The sequence below is a fragment of the Elaeis guineensis genome, chromosome 10, assembly GCF_000442705.2.
Source record: "Elaeis guineensis isolate ETL-2024a chromosome 10, EG11, whole genome shotgun sequence".
In the NCBI taxonomy this organism is placed as follows: Eukaryota; Viridiplantae; Streptophyta; class Magnoliopsida; order Arecales; family Arecaceae; genus Elaeis; species Elaeis guineensis.
The window spans coordinates 39,790,782-39,810,606 of NC_026002.2; the positions used below are offsets into that span (position 1 = coordinate 39,790,782).

The following is a 19,825-nucleotide window of genomic DNA, read 5'->3' on the forward strand; positions in this document are numbered from 1 at the left end:
TGCTTGCTCCGATCCTCCTGGTCGTCTAAAAGGTCGATATAGGTGTGCCATGCAGCTTATCCAATGAGATCCTGAATCAACATGGAGTTTACTCACTCTAAATCTCTCTGGAGGGCAGTGGTAGAGTTCTGAGCCTAGGGCCATCATCCTGCTGATGGCTAGCCCCATTCAGAGTCCATCGATTCAACATTCCAGTTCTCGAACTATGCCTTCGAGTCCTCCATTCATCGGAAGTGGCGTTGTTCGGTGTGAGCCTGTGGCGGAGCCAACAGTTGTTGCAGTCGACTGTCTCTTCCCGGGCTTCAAGGGAGGCTGGGATGGACTATGCAGAGCTCTTTCCACCAATTGTGACTATAGGTGGAAGGCTTGAGTCACATTCGGGCATCAATACCTCCGCTTCATCCCATCTGCACAAACCCGACAATCACATCAAGGAAAGCCACCGATGGAGTTTGGGCCTTCATTGCACCTCACTGTTGCTACTGTATGACGGATGTGGGTGTTTGGACCCACTCCATCAAGACGTCAACTGACTATTCCCTCAGGAAAGGCCAGTCCTTATCGCCTCATGCGTCAAGTGCGCTACACCGAAGGGGCCACCAGCATGATGTGACAAGATGGTTCTGCTAGTGTGACGTGGCGGGATGCCGGGCTCTCATTATTTTGTCCCAGAAAATAGGGCATACCCTTTCTTTAGTGCCAATCTGTTGCTACTCCTCAAGGTCAACCGATGTAGCGGGATAACTCTGACTCTCCATGCAATGCTGGAGCGATTGGGTGCTAGCCAAGGCCTCCGAGACCTGCAAAAAAAGTTCTCACATGTCGAAGAAGAAGGTGAGGAGTTCTCTAACAGAGGACCCTTCGATGGCTAAGTCAGTAGAATCTTGAAGAGGAAAGAACAGAAGAGGAAGAGGATAGTGAGAGTTCGAATTGAAATCAAGATAATTCAGAGGCCCTCCTATAGTGTCGATTTGGGCCCCCTTTATGAGAAGAGGCCCGTCAGCTGATTGGTCACCGCCCGTCGGAGAGGTGGCCGTCAGAGGGGTCAGAGTAGTGGGTATCGATCGATTCTAACGGGACCAACCTTCCATAAGTGGCAGAAAGCTGTCAATGCCATCAGCAGTCAGATCAAAACATCCCGTGCCTCAGAGGTCTTTCGGAGCCTCGATGCAGCCCACGGAGGACTGGAGCAAAGGCCAAGTGAGATCGATGGTTTCCTGACGATGTGGAGCTTGCCGAGCTGCCGACCTCCCTTGAGTGGTCGGATGAGAGCTGAGATCCATAGAGATTTTGAGGTTCTGCATAACGTCATTTAGATCACATGATTTAGATTGTCAGATCACGATGTCACGTGCTCACCCCATCTCCGTATGTCGGACATGTCATCAGACAGATAAAAGACAGTCCAACAATTTGTATGAATGTACATTTTGACACATCAACAGATTTAAACTGATTATTAGATTATAAAAAGGTATACATAATATAATCATTAGTTTTTAAACCTAATTTAATATTTAGATTGAAAAATGTACGAATTTTTGTTTATAATCTTTTTTAAAAAAATTATTAGAATTTTCGTTTTGGATTGTTTTTCATTAGTTTTGAGTTCTTGAATTTTTTGTCTAGCATTCTAATAAACTAAGAATGCATCACCCCTAAAAAATTCGACATGGTCTAGATTGCACTCACTAGAAAGATGATGATGAAATTGAGGAAGAAAGATGGTCAAAGATTGTGTGCGTCAATTTTCCTTAGGTGGCCCAAAGAGGAATACAATTCATACCGTGGTGCCTTTTATGTGAGCCCCAGCTCTGCCATATAATCAACAAAACAAAAGACTAAACATCCAAGGCGATGTGAGGCACGATATGATGAGCCTAGAATATTGCAGCCAAAGTTCTAAGGCATGTTTTAAGACTAATTAGGTTAACATAGACCTGGTCAAGTCAGCATCATAGCAATAGTTTTCAGTTTCACACCATACTTGAATCTTTTTAATAAAAAAACACAATACTAGAGATTTTATCTGGGAAAGCTTTGTTGCAATACTTTATTTTCCGCTCGATGCATCAATTATGAAAGTAAATGATTGGTCGTACGGTAAATGGAACCTTGGCTGGCACCCACATTTCTTTCGAGTATCGTGTCACTTTTTGACCGTCACTGAGGACCAATACACCGAGCTAGAAATAAAGTGGCAAGGGATACATAACGGTAAATTTTTATCTTACCAAGTTGAACTAGGAGTTTTACCCAAGAAAAAAAGGAAGAAAACTAGGAGCTTCTCTTCACTGTATGAACTGAAGAGAAAGCGGCTTAACACAGCCCTCAGTGTATCATAAAAAAGATGGCATGGCTTAAAATGTTGATAATCTAATCAAATGACTACAATTAAAAAGCATGCTTAGGTTCCATTTTTTTTTTTTCTTTTTAAGAAAAGGAAGCATGCTTAGGTGGTAACTATGTGAATACTCTTTTAACAGCTATTAAATGAGGATGTCCACAGGACTGTTGCTTCCCTGATTCCTGTGTATTCACTTCTTCGGCTTGCACACCAGGCATAACGGTGCTGTTCTGGCGCAAGGTAAAAAGGAAGGAACATACAAACCAGCAAAAAATATAGGAAACAAAGGATGCCAGGGAAAGATTTTTGCCACTCATTTCCAACGGTAAGGTGACCAAGGTGATGTCACAGGCCGGCACATAATAGAACATGTCACGCTGTAAGACCAAAACCAAATCTTTTTTCCAGACAAAGCAAAGGAGGGATCATGGGAGTTGATTTATTAAATCAATCTAGAAAAAAAAATATATCAATAGGCATCAGCAAATAAAAACATATGACATCTTTGTAACATCCATTCACAATATAGATTCTGTGTGATTAACAACATACGATGCCATCCAGTATTTACGGTTCAAACAGATAAATGATAAATAATTCCAAGAAGCGGAGCAGGCTATTTTAACTTTGTTCTTTGCTTTGTTCTCTTTTGCTAGTTTTGACGTGTGCACTGACATAATGGGTTCTTGGCATATGCAACGTTTCTTTGTTGCCTTGTGTTCGTTGTAATATGTGCATTAATATATGAATATTTAGCAAGTTCATTAGTTTGGGTTCTTGGCATATGCAATGATTCTTTGTTGCCTTGCGTTTGTTTTAACATGTGCATCAATATGAGCATATTTAGCAAGTTCATTTGTTTGGATTCTTGGCATATGCAATGCTTCTTTGTTGCCTTGGTTTGTTTTAATATCATTAATATGAGCATGTTTAGCAAGTTCATTAGTTTGGGTTCTTGGCATATGCAATGCTTGACCATGTTTAGAAGTTCATTAGTTTGGGTTCTTGGCATATGCAATGCTTCTTTGCTGCCTTGTGTTTGTCTTAATATGCGCACTAATATGAGCATACTTAACAAGTTCATTAGTTAGCATCGTTCAAATTCATGGCATATGCAATGCTTCTTTGCTGCCTTGTGTTTGTCTTAATATGCGCACTAATACGAGCATACTTAACAAGTTCATTAGTTAGCACTGTTCAAATTTGTTCAAATTCAAATACATAATTTATTATGATTTTCCATTATATATTGACCAGGTCAGGACCATAAAGAACATTTTATTGACTTATGTGATTTAAATAAGTGTTTATATTAAATTATAATTTTTATTAATAAAATAGTTTAAATTTATGAAAATATATAAATTGAAGAATGCTAGACTTAAAGGTGTGTCGAGGCAGAAAAAACCTTGATATGCAATTGGTTTGACACATGGTAGAGAAATATGTTCAATCTCATATGATGTCTTGTTGCCTCTTTCTCATTCCATCCCCTCAAATCCACTTGCCCTAACGTCCTGCCACACTAGTACCACTGTGCTCTACCAGTTGAATGCCCTCAGCCTGAAATAGCAATCAAAACCATCAGACAATTTAACAGTAGTTTTGAGCTCATGCAAAGTAGATGAGCAAGATTTGGATTTGCTGATTGAAATCCAGTTAAGATTTGAGATAAGAGACTTTTGACCTAGCTCACATATGAACTTAACCATTCCAACCCCGGTCCAACTGTTACTGACCAAATATGTAATATCAAACTAATGACTTTCTTTTTGGGATTTCTGACACATTGAAAACTAAAAAATTTATAATTTCTTTTCAGAAGATAATGATTTCATATAGTGTCACCATGATATTGTTAGCAATGCTATATAAGCAGAAGCAGCCAGCAATATCTGATGCTTTCTATTGGGATTTACATGTTGCTTACAACCATACAAATCTCCACTCCAATATCAAACCATTGATGGTATTGCAATCTAAATTTTCTATTCTGAGTTCTTTGATGTACAGCTTTATAATAATTTTTACCTGCTTCTCGCTGGTGTTAGAATGTCGGATTCCTTTTTGTATAATGCTACAGTGACCTTCCAGCCTTCCATGGCATAAGGCTCCACAATGCCCAGACAGTTGGCCTAATCTTAAATTAGCTCCATGACACACCATTGGTATGACCTCCAGTGACACCATAATTCACAAAAAGTCAAACAAGTTTCCCATGGCAGCCTGAGAATTTGCAGCTCTGCTGGAACACTTGAATAATCTCTGATTCACTCTCCCATACACTGGACTGCATTTCATTCCAATGCCAGCCTATGGAAACTTGCTGAATCTTATTTTTTGGATGGGTCATCAAATATGATAACTGTTGTATTATGAATTGTTCTATAGATCACAAACCCACAGTTTTCCTTTTTCTCACCAATTCAACTAGTGAAAAAAATTATGAGAACCTTCTGTTGGATCTACTTCTAGAACCCATTTACATAATCATGTTCTCCATTGCTGGGGATGAGCTCTGCTTGCTGGCATTACCACATAAGCTCTTCTAACAAAGACAATGTATTAATAACGTTTATTGTGTCTTTGACAAAGCATCATCATCTTGATAATTTGTCCTCCTCTCTCATTGATCTTCTAAGATTTCTTAATGTATCATGGATCTCTATTATCAATGGAGATGAATCACCTGAGAAACATACTTGGACCCTATCTTTGACCTCAATCCAACTGCAACCAGGATTTTTTTTCAAACCCAACTCCTTCATTTGTAACTTTACTTTTGCTGCTTTGTCGTACAACCCCACTTCCCCATAGAAATTTAACAGCTGAGTGAAACTCCCACTCCCTTCAGGCTTTAGCTTTAAAAGGTGATCGGCAGCAATTTCTCCAAATTCCATATGCCTATAAGCTCTGCAAGCACTTAAAAAACACAACCAAACACTCTCATCAGCCTCCATTGGCATAGCTTTGATGAAACAGTAGGCTTCATCCAGTTGCCCTGCACGACCCAAGAGGTCTACCACGTTCAAGTAATGCTCCATCCTAGGGCCGATGCCATAGTCCCTGCTCATGGATTGGAGGAATGCCATGCCTTCTTCAACCAAACCTGAATGACTGCAAGATGATATTAAAGAGAGAAAAGTGGCATCATCTGGTAACACTCTCAGTCTCTTCATCTCTTCAAACAATCCAATTGCTTTCAGACAGTATCCATGATGTCCATATCCTGTGATCATTGTATTCCAGGCCACTATATTCCTTAAATGCATCCTATCAAAAATGGATTGCCCATATTTTAAGCAGCCACACTTCAAGTACATGTCAAGAAGTGCATTTTCTACATGACCATCACAAATCACTTCTTTTCTTATCTGGTAGCCATGGATCATCTTTCCTTTCTCCAATGCAGCTAAAGAGGAGATTGAAGCAAGAAGACTGGTTATGGAGATTGAGTCAGGAACCAAACCATGCTGAGATATTTGGGCAAAAGTACTGATGGATTCATCAAGTAGGCCATTCCTACCATAACCTGAGATCATAGAGTTCCATACCACAATATTCTTATATGGCAATCCAGAAAAGATAATTCCTGCCAACTGTGGCAATCCACACTTTGCATACATATCTATCAGAGCACTAGCCACAAACACATCAAAACTTGTGCCACTCTTGATTGCAAACCCATGAATCTGATACCCAAGTACTAGGAATCCCAATTCAGCACAGGCAGAGGCAACACTTGCAATGACAGCAGAGTCAGGTTTCAAATCTTTCACCCTCAGTTTATTGAATAGATTTAATGCACAATCATATTTCATATTCTGGCAGTACCCTGCAATCATAGAACCCCAAACAATGACATCCCAATCTTTAGTCAAATTAAAGAGCAGCCTGGCATCCTCGGTGCTTCCACACTTCATATACATATTGATTAAGGAACTCTGCACCATCATGTTATTCAGTTCTGGTTGTTTTATCAGCTCTCCATGAACTCCCTTGCCGAAATCCAAGAGATTAATAATGCTACAAGCAGACAGCACATTAGAAATAGTAATGCAGTCTGACCTCATATTACTCAACCTCATTTGCTTATAAACATTAAGAGCATCTAATGCATAACTACTACCAACATATGCTGAGATCATCGAATTCCAAAGTTCAATTCCTTTGCTCGTTGCACTCTCAAGAACTCTACGAGCCTCATCGAGCAATCCACATTTACTGTACATTCCCAGAAGAGAAGTGCAGATATAAGGATCGGGCTCGAATCCCAACTTTATCAAGCAACAATGAACCCCTTCCCCAAAAGTCACCGCCTCGCCAGCTGAGCATGCTACCAGAATGCTCGAGAAGGTGGTGGACTGCAGCTCCAAGCCCCAATTCTTCATGAGCACGAAAAGTTCTAAACTTTCCTCCCACAACCCATTACGGCAAAAGCCCCCGATCATTGCATTCCACAAGGAAGCATTCTTCTTATCGACCATCCCGTGGAACACCCGGTATGCCTCCGTTAGTTGGCGACACTTTGCGTACATGTCGATCAATGCAGTCCCTAAGAATGAATCGCTGTCCAAAGCATTCCTGACAAGAAAAGCGTGCACCTGTCTGCCATGCCAAATAACCAAATTACTACTACAACTGCCGAGGATAATGCTGAGAGAGTGCCCATCGGGTCTCACGCCCGACAACTGCAAGCGGTAGAACAAAGAGAGGGCTTCATGTCGGCAGCCGTGATGGAAGCAGCCGGCAATCATGGCGTTCCACACGGTAGCATCTCTTTGAGGGAGTTGAACAAACACATGATTGGCATCGGTCAGGGAACCACATTTCGCGTACATGTTGATGAGAGAGCTGGCGATGAAGGGATCGAATTGGAGGCCGGTTTGGATGATGGAAGCGTGGAGTTGCTTGCCATGGTGGACGTTCAGCTGGGCTGCGCAGTTCTTGAGGAGGGAAGGGAAGGCGAACCTGCTGAGACCTTGAGCACCTGTGTGGAGTCCTTTCTGGTGGGTAGCTCCTATGAATCTGTTCTTGGCGGAGGGGAGCGTGCGAAACAAGATGTCGAGGACTTTTGGGGTTCCTTTGGCATTAGAAGGCATGTTAGAGCTGGAAGTAGAACCTATACAAGCGCTACCTGAACTGAATCGCACCCGACCCCAGGGACGGTTGAGACACACCAGGTGGGTACACGAAAGCGGATCTGGATCCTGTAGACTAGGATCCGACCCAACTGAAGCTGACAGGATCCAAAAATTTTAGTTCAAAAATCTTGCTCCGGACTATGAACCTAGACAATTCTAATATGTGGGTTCATGGGGCAAAAGTGGATAGGTGACATAACAAGTTGAGATTAAAGATAAATGCCAGTGGGAGACTGAAGAAAAGAGGTATTACTATATTTATAGTAATATATCGGACACACAAGGAAAAGAGGATCTAATCCTAATCTGATAAGACGATCAATTTATTGTGTTTTATACTTGTACCTACAGGATAGCAGCATCAATTTCTTAAATTTTATTTACATATCAATAATACAAAGAGAGAGTTAAAAAAAGAAATGGATAACAATCCAAAATTTCATCTCAAGAAAGCTAGCCGAAAGATTGTTAATTAATATCGTTAAAAGGTTCTTGCCTCCCATTCTTAAATTTTACTTATATATCAATAATACAAAGAGAGAGTTAAAAAAGAAATGGTAACACGCGAGACAAAACATATCTTATAACAATCCAAATTCTCATCCCAAGAAAGCTCGCCGGAAGATTGTTGGTCGACACCGTTAAAAGGTTCTTGCCTCCCTAACACAACATGATATGGAACCAAGCACAGGTCCTTGCACGAACTATTAAGACAACACGTATGTTGTTTTATGCTGGGATGGCACTATCAATTTCTTAAATATTTTTATCTATAAATAAAAAACATAAAAGAAATGGTCATAACTATTAGCGACAAGATATACTCACCTCATCCACAAAAACGAGCAAGAACGTTACTAATTGAGGTCCATAGACCTATTTAAGTACTCAACATGTCTCCAATACCGCATGATGTGGGACTAGACATATATCCATACGGGTCAACTTATCCACCAAAAAAAAAAAAAAAAACAAGCAGCTTTTACGGGCACCTAATCTGCAGAACTGCAAAAAGAATCCGAGAATAAGCTTAAAAGATGAATCATGTTCATTTCAGCAACACCGTGATAAAGTAATTCACCAGTGAGCTTCTCAGGAGAGTTTAATCACCTGATGTGGTATATATTTTAGACAATTTATGCTAGTCATTCAGCTGTAATAGTCAACCAATCACAATCATATAATGGTTTGGCATCAAAAATCACCAAGCTAGTAGCTGAGGCCAAGCAGCACATACAAAAGGTTCAGGCAAAACATCTGATTTCTTGATTTGAATTATGCAATCCACTTTCTCTGCAGTCAATTCAGTCTGTGATTCAGATGTCAACAAATTCCATGCTTGAATATTTCCTTGAAGGAGAGAACAAAATTCCTGCTGACCAAAGAATTATGACTCTGGCTGCAAAGGTTCATGGTGGTGTTGTAAACCACAGGCATTGTAATTAACTGTAGAGGATGTAAAACATCAAGATTACGTAAGTTATCATTTAAAATTTCATATTATATTTCACCATTAAAATATGATCGCAAAGAATGCTGCCTTTCACCTTCAACAGAAAAGTTATCCAGGTTCACCCTCAGAATACTGGGCCCTTGATGCCTAACTTTTTCATACTTTTTATACCTCTTCAACCTACAGATGAAAAATCAAAAGTAAAGTGATTAATAAGGTCAACAAGAATGCCTTGCACAGTATTATATGAACGAGTAAGAACTTTTCATAAACATAAGAAGAAATCACCACCACAATCAGTGCTCATATTTGATGTACATATTCTATGTTACTTTTGAGTTAATAATTAACCAGAGAGATCAAATAGCTGGTGCTCTCTCATCTGTCTTAAAACTTTTTTTTTAAAATGCCACATCTGTCTTAAAATTCAAAGATTAAAATTAACATAACGGTTCCAGTATCTTTTTCCAGTCTAATCTTATAAAAAGTTCCAACTAAACCAACACTACTGAGTCACGAACCGACCATTCTCTATCTTCAAGAAGACTGTCAATAAAAAAAACTTCAATTTCCTCCCTTAATCTTTATCTTTCTTCACTAATCAAGCATTAGACCTGTTGTTTTCCTTTCTTCTAAAGACTCTCCAGTTGTTTCTTTTCTCAAGTTTTTTTTTTTTTTATTCATAAGAGGGAGAAAAGGTACAAATGAAAAGGAAGAACATTTGTTGGTGCCCATTTAGTATCGATCATTTCATCTGCTTCCACTCTTTACACGAAAGAGCCTTTATATTAATTCACAAAACTTCCTTTTGCTGATCCAAAAGGGAAAAAAAGAACAAAGAAAGACACACCCAACAAGTTTCCAAAATAGAATGCGTACAAGGTCATAACAAAACTGGCTTCTATGGTTGACTTAAAGGTGTGAATAATAATCCGCATACTTAAATGATTCTTTTGCAATATCAATTTCATTCCACCATCATGATGCATGCAAAAAATTTAAATGTCAACAATAACCTGTGGAAGGCTCATCAACTCCAAAACAGCCTTTTTTGGAGTCAATTCGTTGTCAATGATGCGGGCAACTGCTGTCAAGACTGGCATTTTTACATGGTATTTCTGAGCCAATGCAATAACAGCCCCAGCTGTTGATACACCTTCAGCTACCTGAAAAAGACATCCCAATCAGATGATACAATGTCATTTTAGTTTTGAAATCAATACAAGTATCAAATAAATTCTCAAGAACCTGATCCATTGAATTCAATATATCATCAAGTTTCTCTCCTGATCCAAGACGCAATCCGACAGTTCTATTTCGTGAAAGATTCACAAAACATGTAAGCATAATGTCACCAGATCCTGATAGGCCAGTAAGCGTCGTTGGCTTTGCTCCCATCTTCACATCCAAAGTGCAATTTTGTAAGATAACAAAAAACAATGGTCCCTAGCCTTTCTTCTTTTCATTTTGAGTGAGAGAGAGAGAGAGAGAGAGAGAGAGAGAGAGAGAGAGATTTCTTTTGGTAAACCTAGCGTGTTAGTTTGATGTGAAAGCTAACACTGACTTTAGGAGCAACTTGACAGAAACAATTTCTTGCCTTCAAATTCCAGAAAAGATAAACATAGATGACTGATAAATAAGAGGCCATGATGCAGCGAAAGATTAGAATTAAAACAAGACAAAAATATAATATATTCTTCAATGTTGAACGGACTATATATTTCCTATTCAAGTCACAACTAAAATAAATAAAGGTGATGTACTGATGTGCAAGAAAAAATTGGAATTCAAAGAACTCATTCTGTGCTATTTAAATTAATGAGTTCGTCATTTTCTCAATTCTAAGCAGAATGAATGGCATTATTGCAGAATAGATGATGTTATCAAGGAAGCAGTAGTTTAAGTTACATACCTTCGTCGCCAACCATCGTATCTCAGAACAACCCTGTGCAACAAGAGCTGCCATACAATTATTTCCAAGATTCATCCCCTCTACAATACCTGCTGCTATGGCAAGTACATTTTTGAGTGCACCAGAAATTTCAACCCCTGTAACATCACTGGAGCATCACCGTTCACAAATTGAAGATCCATCATTAAAATATAGTTACCAGTTGTCTGATCAAATCAGCCACTAATGGAGGTAATGGAAAATTCTGTGGATTTTGTGTGGGAGAAAGACAATCATGTAAATCTTTCCAAGTAGATTATATGATGAACATGGAAAAAGCTAGATTAATATCCATTTATTTCCTTGAATAAAAAATTATTAAAAATTTAGATAGAAAATGCATACCATCTAGCTTGCGAGAATCCACACATTTCGAATAAAAATGAGTCTAATTCATTTTTTCTCACAGTTTATTTATTATGCAGTAAAAACATCAACTATTCTTATGTTAATATAAAGTTGCAATATTAGGTAAGTCACATCAGAGATAATTATGTCCAAAAGTTCTTTTGTCCCAAACAGTGAAATGCTTAGCACAAAAAATAAGTGAACAAACAGTAATTCAGAAAAATAAATAAGAAGAAAAACAAAACATGTTTATCACAACATATGAGTCAATAATTCATATTTAGTGCAAATAAAGCTAATTCCACAATATCAAAAAATGGGGATAAGTGAAATATGAAAACTTAGCTACCTGGATGAGCTTATCCTCAGATGGGGTGAAGCTAATAACTGCTGGATGGCACTTGCCAGCTTCTTATCTTTTGATGCCACAACCATTGCTGCAGGTTTGCAAATTATGCATGAGAACAGCCAATAGAGCTTCCAGAAAAGGAACAAAGTTTTAGCCATTGCTGGCTGGAATATTGAACTCATATCTTATTAGCACATAATAAACATATGTACTTGGCATACTGCGCAATTTGTAGGACAAAAGACCTAAGCTCCACGCCTAGCTGCTTAAGACCCATCATTGCAAATTTAACACACAACTATAACAATAATACATGCACATATACTATTATAATTCAGCTGAAATAAACCTGTTGGCAATTTCTTCATCAACTCCACTGCAAACGAAGGCCCCGATAGCACAGTAAAAGGTTGGCGAGAGTTTCCTAATGCATGTGGAATAATTTGAGACATCGTCCTTAAAGTATTCAGTTCCAAACCTTTGCTAAGAGATATGAATGGCAAGTTCCGGTCAACATGTTGTGAAATTCCTTCAAGAAAGGATGAGCTGAACTGTCACAAAGTCAAGGGAGTTAGCTCACTTGCTTGAGGCTTGTATAAAAAAAATGCACTGGGTTTTCATAAGTTGTTATTCTGTAATGCATCAATAAAATATGATTCAATGAGTATAAAAGAGTATAAATGATAAGGTCATCAAATTAATGGTTGGTGAGAATATCATATATTATCCTGCTAAGACAGAATGATAATCATCAAGAATGAGAATTTGGATTACCTGCACAGGAACAGCATGTAAGCAGAAGTCAGCTCCAAGTAAAGCATCCTTCGCATTTGTTGTTGCAATAATATTTTCTGGCAGTTTGTGTTCTGGGAAGTATTTGCTACAGTAACACATATAGATGATATTAGTTAGAATTGCCTGAAGATTGATGTGGATTATGTTGGGTCATTGCTGATTTTCCTGATATAAGTACATAACAAAGTTCAGACACATCAAAAACAACTAAATAGGGGGAAATCCTTGCAACAGCTGAATAAGCACAATTTCTTTTTTCTTCAAACAATTAGGTGAATGGGGATTCATTTATTCAACGATGTAGTTGGGAAAAGGCTTGATTGTTATGATTATAATTATGATCTTTTTTCAAACACATTAATATTATATATTAAAAAAAACTACAAAGTACCTTCTAGTGACTTTCTTTGCACAATTTCACTTTGATTACAGTGGCCATGCATTTTTGTGCCAAAAGTCCTTTTACTGGTCATATGCTGCTAGCAAGATACTGATCAACAGAATCCAACTAGCAGCTCTGATGGATTGCAAGGATATTTGCAACTTTACCAATCTACTTTTAAGAGAGACTTAGAGAGCATATCATCCTACTAGGTCCCTTCATGCCATGTGCAACAATGATGAGCAGATGCAAACCATCATCTGTGCATTGAAAATCAATTTGGAAATGTTAATAGGAATAGACTGTTTTCTCCTATTAGGTTTTTGGGCAAAATCAATGAGTAGTATAAGAATTTTGGCACAAACTTAAAATGGTATAATGTATAACCAATCAAAGTAGGAGGTCCTTTGATGCTTGAACAAATTTCAGTGAAAGATTGTGGAGAAGAACAAAAGCAATACTTTGCTTAAAAGAAGGATAAAATAAATATCATTTTGTAGTGGCATTCCTCCAACAAAGCAGCGTTAATTTACCATGTACTTGCAGATTGACAGAAGGTCCATGTTCCAGTCCTAAATCTGTAATACTAACTCCTATGGGAACTTGAAGTCCTAATAATTTGTATGTGAAATCTACTGGTAATTAAATCAGAATAATTGCCGATTTTATAGTACCAAACAGTTCTGCCAGATATATGTGGTCCCATCAGCCATTGCAATGGTAAGCTCTAAAAAAGAGAAGGTGAGAATGCTTAAAGAGAAAATCTAAAATATTTAGTTTTCTAATGATGAATTAGGAAAGTTTATTTGAAGATATCATTATCAGGAAACTGACAAAGAACCCCAGCATATCCTTAACCATGACAAAAAGCAACCAGAAAAACATCCGAAACAATGGTTTACTCTCTTTAGAAACCAATGAATCCTTAGCCATCCATCAAGTCCTTATCCCCTAGATCAATCCGAGCATTCCCTATAAACTTCTTCTTAAGTTCTAATTGTAAGTTCCAGCACACCACACTTCTAACTTTTATCATCTTAAAACCCCATCAGTTTCAAGGATTCAAACTCTTGTGCCTTCCAACATCAAAGTTGGAATTAGAACTTATCACCAAGGTAATCAAGAACTAAATTCTTTAGAATAGATTTTTTTTTTCCTAATGAAATCATAAGAAAACTTATGATAATGCCAATCACAGTCATCTTTTTGAAAGAAGCTGATCACATTCCTGTCATACTCGTAAATCTAAAATAATTGGACCATCGGTGTGGTCCTAGGCACGTGCATGTAGATACATTCTTTTATCTCGACTATGATTAATAGAGAAAGCATTGCATAAATTTCTAATGGCAACCCACGTAGAATTTATAAAAAGATTAGTTTTTGACGGGATAAGATTATAAATATCAACAAAGAGATCAACTTTTTACTGACAGCATGTCTAGTTACACGTTGCATTCCTTTTTTTTCTTTATTCACATATAAAAGCACAAGAATTTGATGCAGTGGCATGATCTATCAATAGAATGACACCTAAATCAAATTTAAAAAAAAAAAATTGATACTGTAGGATGATTCTAACGTCTTACCTATTAAAGTGGGTCTCGTTAATATCTCGACAAACATCAACATCCCTAACAAGCATTGCAACTTCCATTTCAGCCTTCTTGCTCGCAACATGAGCTGCCATTGCCGTCCCAAATGATCCACCCCCAAGAACCACAACCTACTAACTCAACATTTTATCACGAAAAAGGAATCCTTCATCAAAATTCTTATCATATATACTTGACAATATATATAAATTCGCCGGTTAAAAGTCCATAATAAAAGAGTGGGAATAGTAATTATAAAACCAAGATTTCAAGATGTCGCACCTTCTTGGTTCGTTCGAGGACGTCGCTCTTGGCCTTGGATCGCCAGGACCGGGACCAGCGGACCAGCTTCTCCCACGCGATCCTCACCGCCCTCCGCCGATCTCTGCCCCCCTCTCTGCCTCCCACCTTAGTGCTAGAGTTCAGAGTAGGGTTCTCCTTTGCCGGCTCGGGGTCTAGGGTACCGGCGGAGCAGGGGCAGGGGTGAGGGACGGGTGGGGAGACAATGGAGAGACGGAAGGGCTTGAGGCGGAACCCTAGGTTTCCCTCCGACGGAGAGAGGTTCCGGCGAGGAGCGGCAGAAGGGAAGAGAGGAGCGACGAGAGAGGGCTCCGCGTGGAGAGCGGCCATGGCTGGCGCTCGGCGTGGTTTCACGGGCGGTGAGTTTATCCGTTCCCGCGCGCGCGCCCCTGGAGGCTTATGATCCGTTGGCGGGTGATTTTGGACCGTGAGATCGGAATCAATATGGAGTACGGTTTGACGGCGAGGCGAAGCAGGGCCAGGTGGCCCAATTCATACGAGACGAGATCGGATTGTGTCCCACGTTTATTAGATTGGTTGGCTGGGACGTCTCTTTATTATTATTATTATTATTATTATTATTATTATTATTATTATTATTATTATTATTATTATAAAATGATGCATTTACACAATCTTAACATAAATATCATAAAAAAGATCGAGATATTTCAGAAAAACATAACATCATTCTCAAAAATCTCTTTTTTTTCGGGTATAAATGGATGGTCACACCAATCTAATGCGAGGACAACCCAAAAGATCAAGATACAAAAAATTTTGCAAGACCAGCAGGCAATCTCCATCCGATTTTCAGATCCAGTCGTCAGAATAGTCAGCGTCAAAAGCCACTACCCAGTCTGCTGCAATATTAGCCTCTCGATAAACATACTAAACTTTTATTGCAGCAGCATGGTAAAGAGAAGTCCAGATATCCCAGATAAGAGGATGATCTCCGACCTGCCTAGCCCCCCCCTGAAGCCAAGTAACGACAATGGTAGAATCACCCTTAAGGAAGATCCTCTCCGCATGAAGCTGCTGCCTTGCAAAAGTGACACCTGCCCAGGCAACATGAAGCTCCACGCCAGAGACAGAAGGCTCAAAAAGATGGAAGCCACCAGCTGCCAAAAATCTACCATTAGAGCTGCGGATAACAAAGCTAGCTCGCCTCTCCTATCCTTGACGCTACTATCAAAGTTTATCTTGACAAACCCCAAGGGTGTAGGCTCCCAAGAGATTGATAGAACACTATGGGTTGTTGCCGGGGCAGCCAGGGAGTTTCAGGGATCGGGAATGTCAGGAGACAAAGTAGCAGTATCAAACTGACAATACTCCTAAGCAAGATAGACAGCTATATCCAAAATCCGACGAGTCGGAATCACATCACCGTCGAAGATGAGGCTGTTCCTAAACAGCCAGATCTAGTAAGTAATGTAAGCCATTCGTCCAACAACAGTGGTCAACCCATCGGTCACCCTCTGACGAATCAAGCCAAGGAAGAAAACCAACTAGGGATCAGTGCTCGTCTCTCAAGAGTAACCGCCCGCCTGTCTTCAAATGATCCTCGCCCTTGTGTAGCGTAGAATAGCATACTCCCAGACTCATCCTCCATCCTACAGATCAGATAGGAGGTCGGAACCTCCATACCCCTATCCCTAAGAAGAGCTCGAGTAGGAAGCCGGTTCCAGACCAGTTTCCAAAAAAAATCCTCACCCTAGGATGGGCGGCAACTTTCCAAATCCATGCAGCATTGAGCCTCCTAGTAAGCGTTGGTCCATACAGCTGGGATAGGTCTCTCAAGGAGACCCTGAGGCAGCAGAAATGCTCCCAAACCTTCGCATCCTGAGTGGGGTGCACTGAAACCAGGATGGCAAGGATCCGCTCCGTCAGTGGGCCCCCAAAGAGTCGAGTGATCTCCTCTCATCTCTAGCTGGAGCCATGAGCAGTAATAAGGTCAGAGATCCTCATGTGGTTGTCCACCTCATTGCTGATAAGGGTCGGCCAGTGGGAGAGAGGAATGCTCGAAATTCAGACATCTTGGGTCACCTCCATCGATTACCCATCTCCAATCAAGCATCTAATTTGGTGCATAACGTCAGGTCCCCGAGCACAAATCTTTCTCCATATGAAAGAGCATCCTCGACGAGCATGGATGGGGGTCCCAAGGCTCTAGCTGCCATAGAGGGTCCTCATCACCTTACTTCACAAACAGTCTGATTGGATCAGAAATCTCGCTGCATGCCTCATGATCAAAACCTTCCTTCCATCAACAAGGGGTGGATCCCTAGACCAACATCCTGCACAGACTGGCATACCACCTCCCAAGAAAGTAGATGAACTCGATGACGATCATAACTAAAATCTCACAAAAAGTTATGAAACTACTGCTCCAGCCCACTAATGCAAGCAACCGATACAATCGTATTGGCCAAGAGGTATACTGGAATAGAGCTCAGCACCGATCTCACCATAGTCATCCTACCCATGAAGGATAGGGCATTAGCCTGTCAACCCAGAAGATGCTCCTGGACCTGCTGCTCCAGAGGTTTGCACTTAGCCCGCAAAGACGACGACCCGTGATCGGAACTCCAAGGTAGGATAATATCCCAGTCTGCTCCCGGATCCCCAGGATCTTCCTGATTGCTGATCTAACCTAGGCCTTCATTCTTGGGCTGAAGATGACCGCAGACTTCTGATTATTGACCAACTGGCCCAACGACCGATAATAGGCCCTCATGATGGAGGCAAAGCGCTCTGCATTTCGGGTCGAGGTGCGATTGATAAGAAGACAGTCATTTGAAAAGAGAAGGTGCGAGAGAGGCTGAGCACCAAGGGCAAGCCAATACAGCTCTAAGGCCTAGCCCTGAATCGTCGCTCTCAAAGTCCTGGATAATGCATCAGCACATAAAATGAACAGGCAGGGAGAAAGAGGATAACCTTGACAAAGACCAATAGAGGAAAGAAAGAACTCCATTAGGGTGTCGTTGATAAGGATGACGAAGCTGGAGCTCTCGATGCAGTCCATAATCCAGTCAATCCACCTATCCCCAAAACCCAGCTTCTAAAGCATCTATCGGAGGAAAAGCCAACACATCCGATTATACGTCTGCTTCATATCCAGCTTGATCGTCATAAAGCTGCGACGACATAGCACTTTCTGGAGGTCGTGCATAAACTCCTGGGCTAGCATAACGTTGTCGATGATAGACCAACTAGCAAGAAAAGTATCCTATTCTGGGCTAATCAGACGAGACATCAATGGCTTCAGCCGCCCCACCAAAATCCTCGCACATACCTTGTAGAGGATGGTATAGAGACTGATAGGTCTGAAGTGCTCTGAGAGAGAAGCATCAGGCTGCTTAGGAATGAGGGTGATCAAGGTCCGCTTCCACGTCGTTGGTACGCCCCTGGACTCAAAGGTCACCTCCACTACCTCCTTTCGAATGATCGACCAGTACCGATGGAAGAACAATGGAGAAAAATTATGAGGCCTCGGGGTCTTATCTTGTCCAAGAGACTAGAGGGCCTCACGCACCTCCTCAAGAGACACTGAACGGGTCAAGATATCATTCTCCTGTATAGAGATACAAGCCACCTGCTGGGCATCCGAGATGGGGTGGTCATCGCCAAACATATCATCTATCGATCCCTAAAGAAGTAGAGGATCTCCGCTCGAATCCCTCCACCATCATCTACAACACTACCATCACTCCTTCGTAGCTGTCTGATACGGTTGGAGGACCTCTGGATCAAGGTGGAGTGATGAAAGAATATAGTATTTCGATCTCCCTCCCGAATCCACTGGACTCAGACTTCTACCTCCATAAGGTCTCATGTTGCCTCAGTAAAGCGTGATGCTCAGAGAGCTTACTGTAGAGCTCCCCCATCTCTTGCTCATGTAAGCCACCGTCATGATCCTCCCATAGCTGCAGCTCCATAATATCCGCCTCAACTTACTCAATCCGATGAAAAATATCGCCCACCTCCAAGCAGTTCCATCTGAGGAACCTGCTACTCAATCTGATGAAAAATATCGCCCACCTCCAAGCGGTTCCATCTGAGGAACCTGCGTCTGACCAGCTCTAGCCTCCCTATACCTCGCATTCCTGCAGATCAGCAACCTCCACAACTCCCGAACCAAGTCCCAAGATCTCGAACAAAAGATCCAAAACTTCTCAAAACTAAAAGGGACCCTAGGCCAGTCCAGGCCATCCGTCGAAACAAGAATTGGGCAATGATCTGAGGCTATCCTCGACAGGTGCTGAATACAATATCCCAGATAACGTTGGATCCAGTCAGCAAAAGCAAATACCTGATCAATCCTCTCCCAAATGCGAGTTGACCCATATCGGTTGTTGCACCAGATGAACCTAAGACCAGTGAATCCGAGATCAATCAACCCAGTGCTACTGATGAACTTCCTAAACTCTCGAGACTCCACACTATCCCCCTACTGCCGTCGCCATGCTTTTCGTAGGAACCCATGATACAATTGAAGTCTCCAGCCACCAAAGAAGGCACACCCTACGTCAGGAGTCTAAAATTTTTTGCCTAGAGCACCCTCCGATCCCTATGCTCGGTGCTCGCATAGACATCGAAAAGAAGCCAGGGCCCCTCGGACTGATCCGTGATGACAAGAACCACCTGCTGCTCACATCTATAAAAAGCATCCACTCTAACCAATCCATGATGCCACATCACCAAAATAGCTCCTGACAGTCTTCGAGACTCCATAGTATAAGAACTCCAGGCTATAAGGATCCTCCATCTGACCCGGGCCAGTCCAACCCCGGAAAGATGAGTCTCGCTCAATACACAGACATCAGAACTATGCTGCTAGATCAATCGATCGAAGGTCGATCAAAAGGAGGACTCCCCCCCTGATAGTTCCAAAGTAAGATCCTCATGGAGAAGACTTATCAGGAAAGGGGCCAGTACTCGTACCCCCCTCAATCTAAGAGTCCACCTCAGCCACATCATCCATCGAGCCCTCCCTCTCGGAGGGCATCCCCTCATCGTGGATGGCCTGCCTGAGTCTAGCCACTGCAATCTCATGAGAGGGGGCCTTCATCTCAATCTCGAGCCTCTGCTCCGACACCCCTGCGACCACCGGGGCACCAAGCTCTCGACTCCCTCCTCCTGGTTCCAGCGGGCCCTTCTC

The 19,825-nt window shown here is 41.1% G+C and overlaps 2 protein-coding genes across 4 annotated transcripts; both read right to left on the reverse strand.

Annotated features, from left to right (window-relative positions):
- Positions 1-3,737: 3,737 nt before the first annotated feature.
- On the reverse strand, positions 3,738-8,440 carry LOC105052409 (pentatricopeptide repeat-containing protein At2g40720). Of its 2 annotated transcripts, XM_073244385.1 has the most exons (3): positions 8,320-8,440; positions 4,379-7,430; positions 3,738-3,910 (listed from the first exon to the last, which is right to left on the reverse strand). In XM_073244385.1, exon 2 carries the CDS (start codon positions 7,186-7,188, stop codon positions 4,948-4,950), a length of 2,241 nt encoding a protein of 746 aa, XP_073100486.1. In that variant the 5' UTR covers positions 7,189-7,430; positions 8,320-8,440; the 3' UTR covers positions 3,738-3,910; positions 4,379-4,947. The 2 variants fall into 2 exon arrangements, with proteins under 2 accessions (XP_073100486.1, XP_010931509.1); XM_010933207.4 differs by lacking the exon at positions 8,320-8,440 and having other exon boundaries at positions 4,379-7,796.
- Positions 8,441-8,516: 76 nt separating this feature from the next.
- On the reverse strand, positions 8,517-15,092 carry LOC105052307 (glycerol-3-phosphate dehydrogenase [NAD(+)], chloroplastic). 2 transcript variants are annotated; one of them, XM_010933077.4, is made up of 10 exons: positions 14,647-15,092; positions 14,359-14,495; positions 12,367-12,472; positions 11,942-12,143; positions 11,593-11,680; positions 10,857-11,004; positions 10,193-10,342; positions 9,961-10,110; positions 9,039-9,124; positions 8,517-8,937 (listed from the first exon to the last, which is right to left on the reverse strand). In XM_010933077.4, the coding sequence occupies exons 1-9, from the start codon at positions 14,992-14,994 to the stop codon at positions 9,110-9,112; spliced, it is 1,344 nt and encodes a 447-aa protein (XP_010931379.1). In that variant the 5' UTR covers positions 14,995-15,092; the 3' UTR covers positions 8,517-8,937; positions 9,039-9,109. The 2 variants fall into 2 exon arrangements, with proteins under 2 accessions (XP_010931379.1, XP_019708721.1); XM_019853162.3 differs by having other exon boundaries at positions 14,359-14,498; positions 14,647-14,912.
- Positions 15,093-19,825: the final 4,733 nt, after the last annotated feature.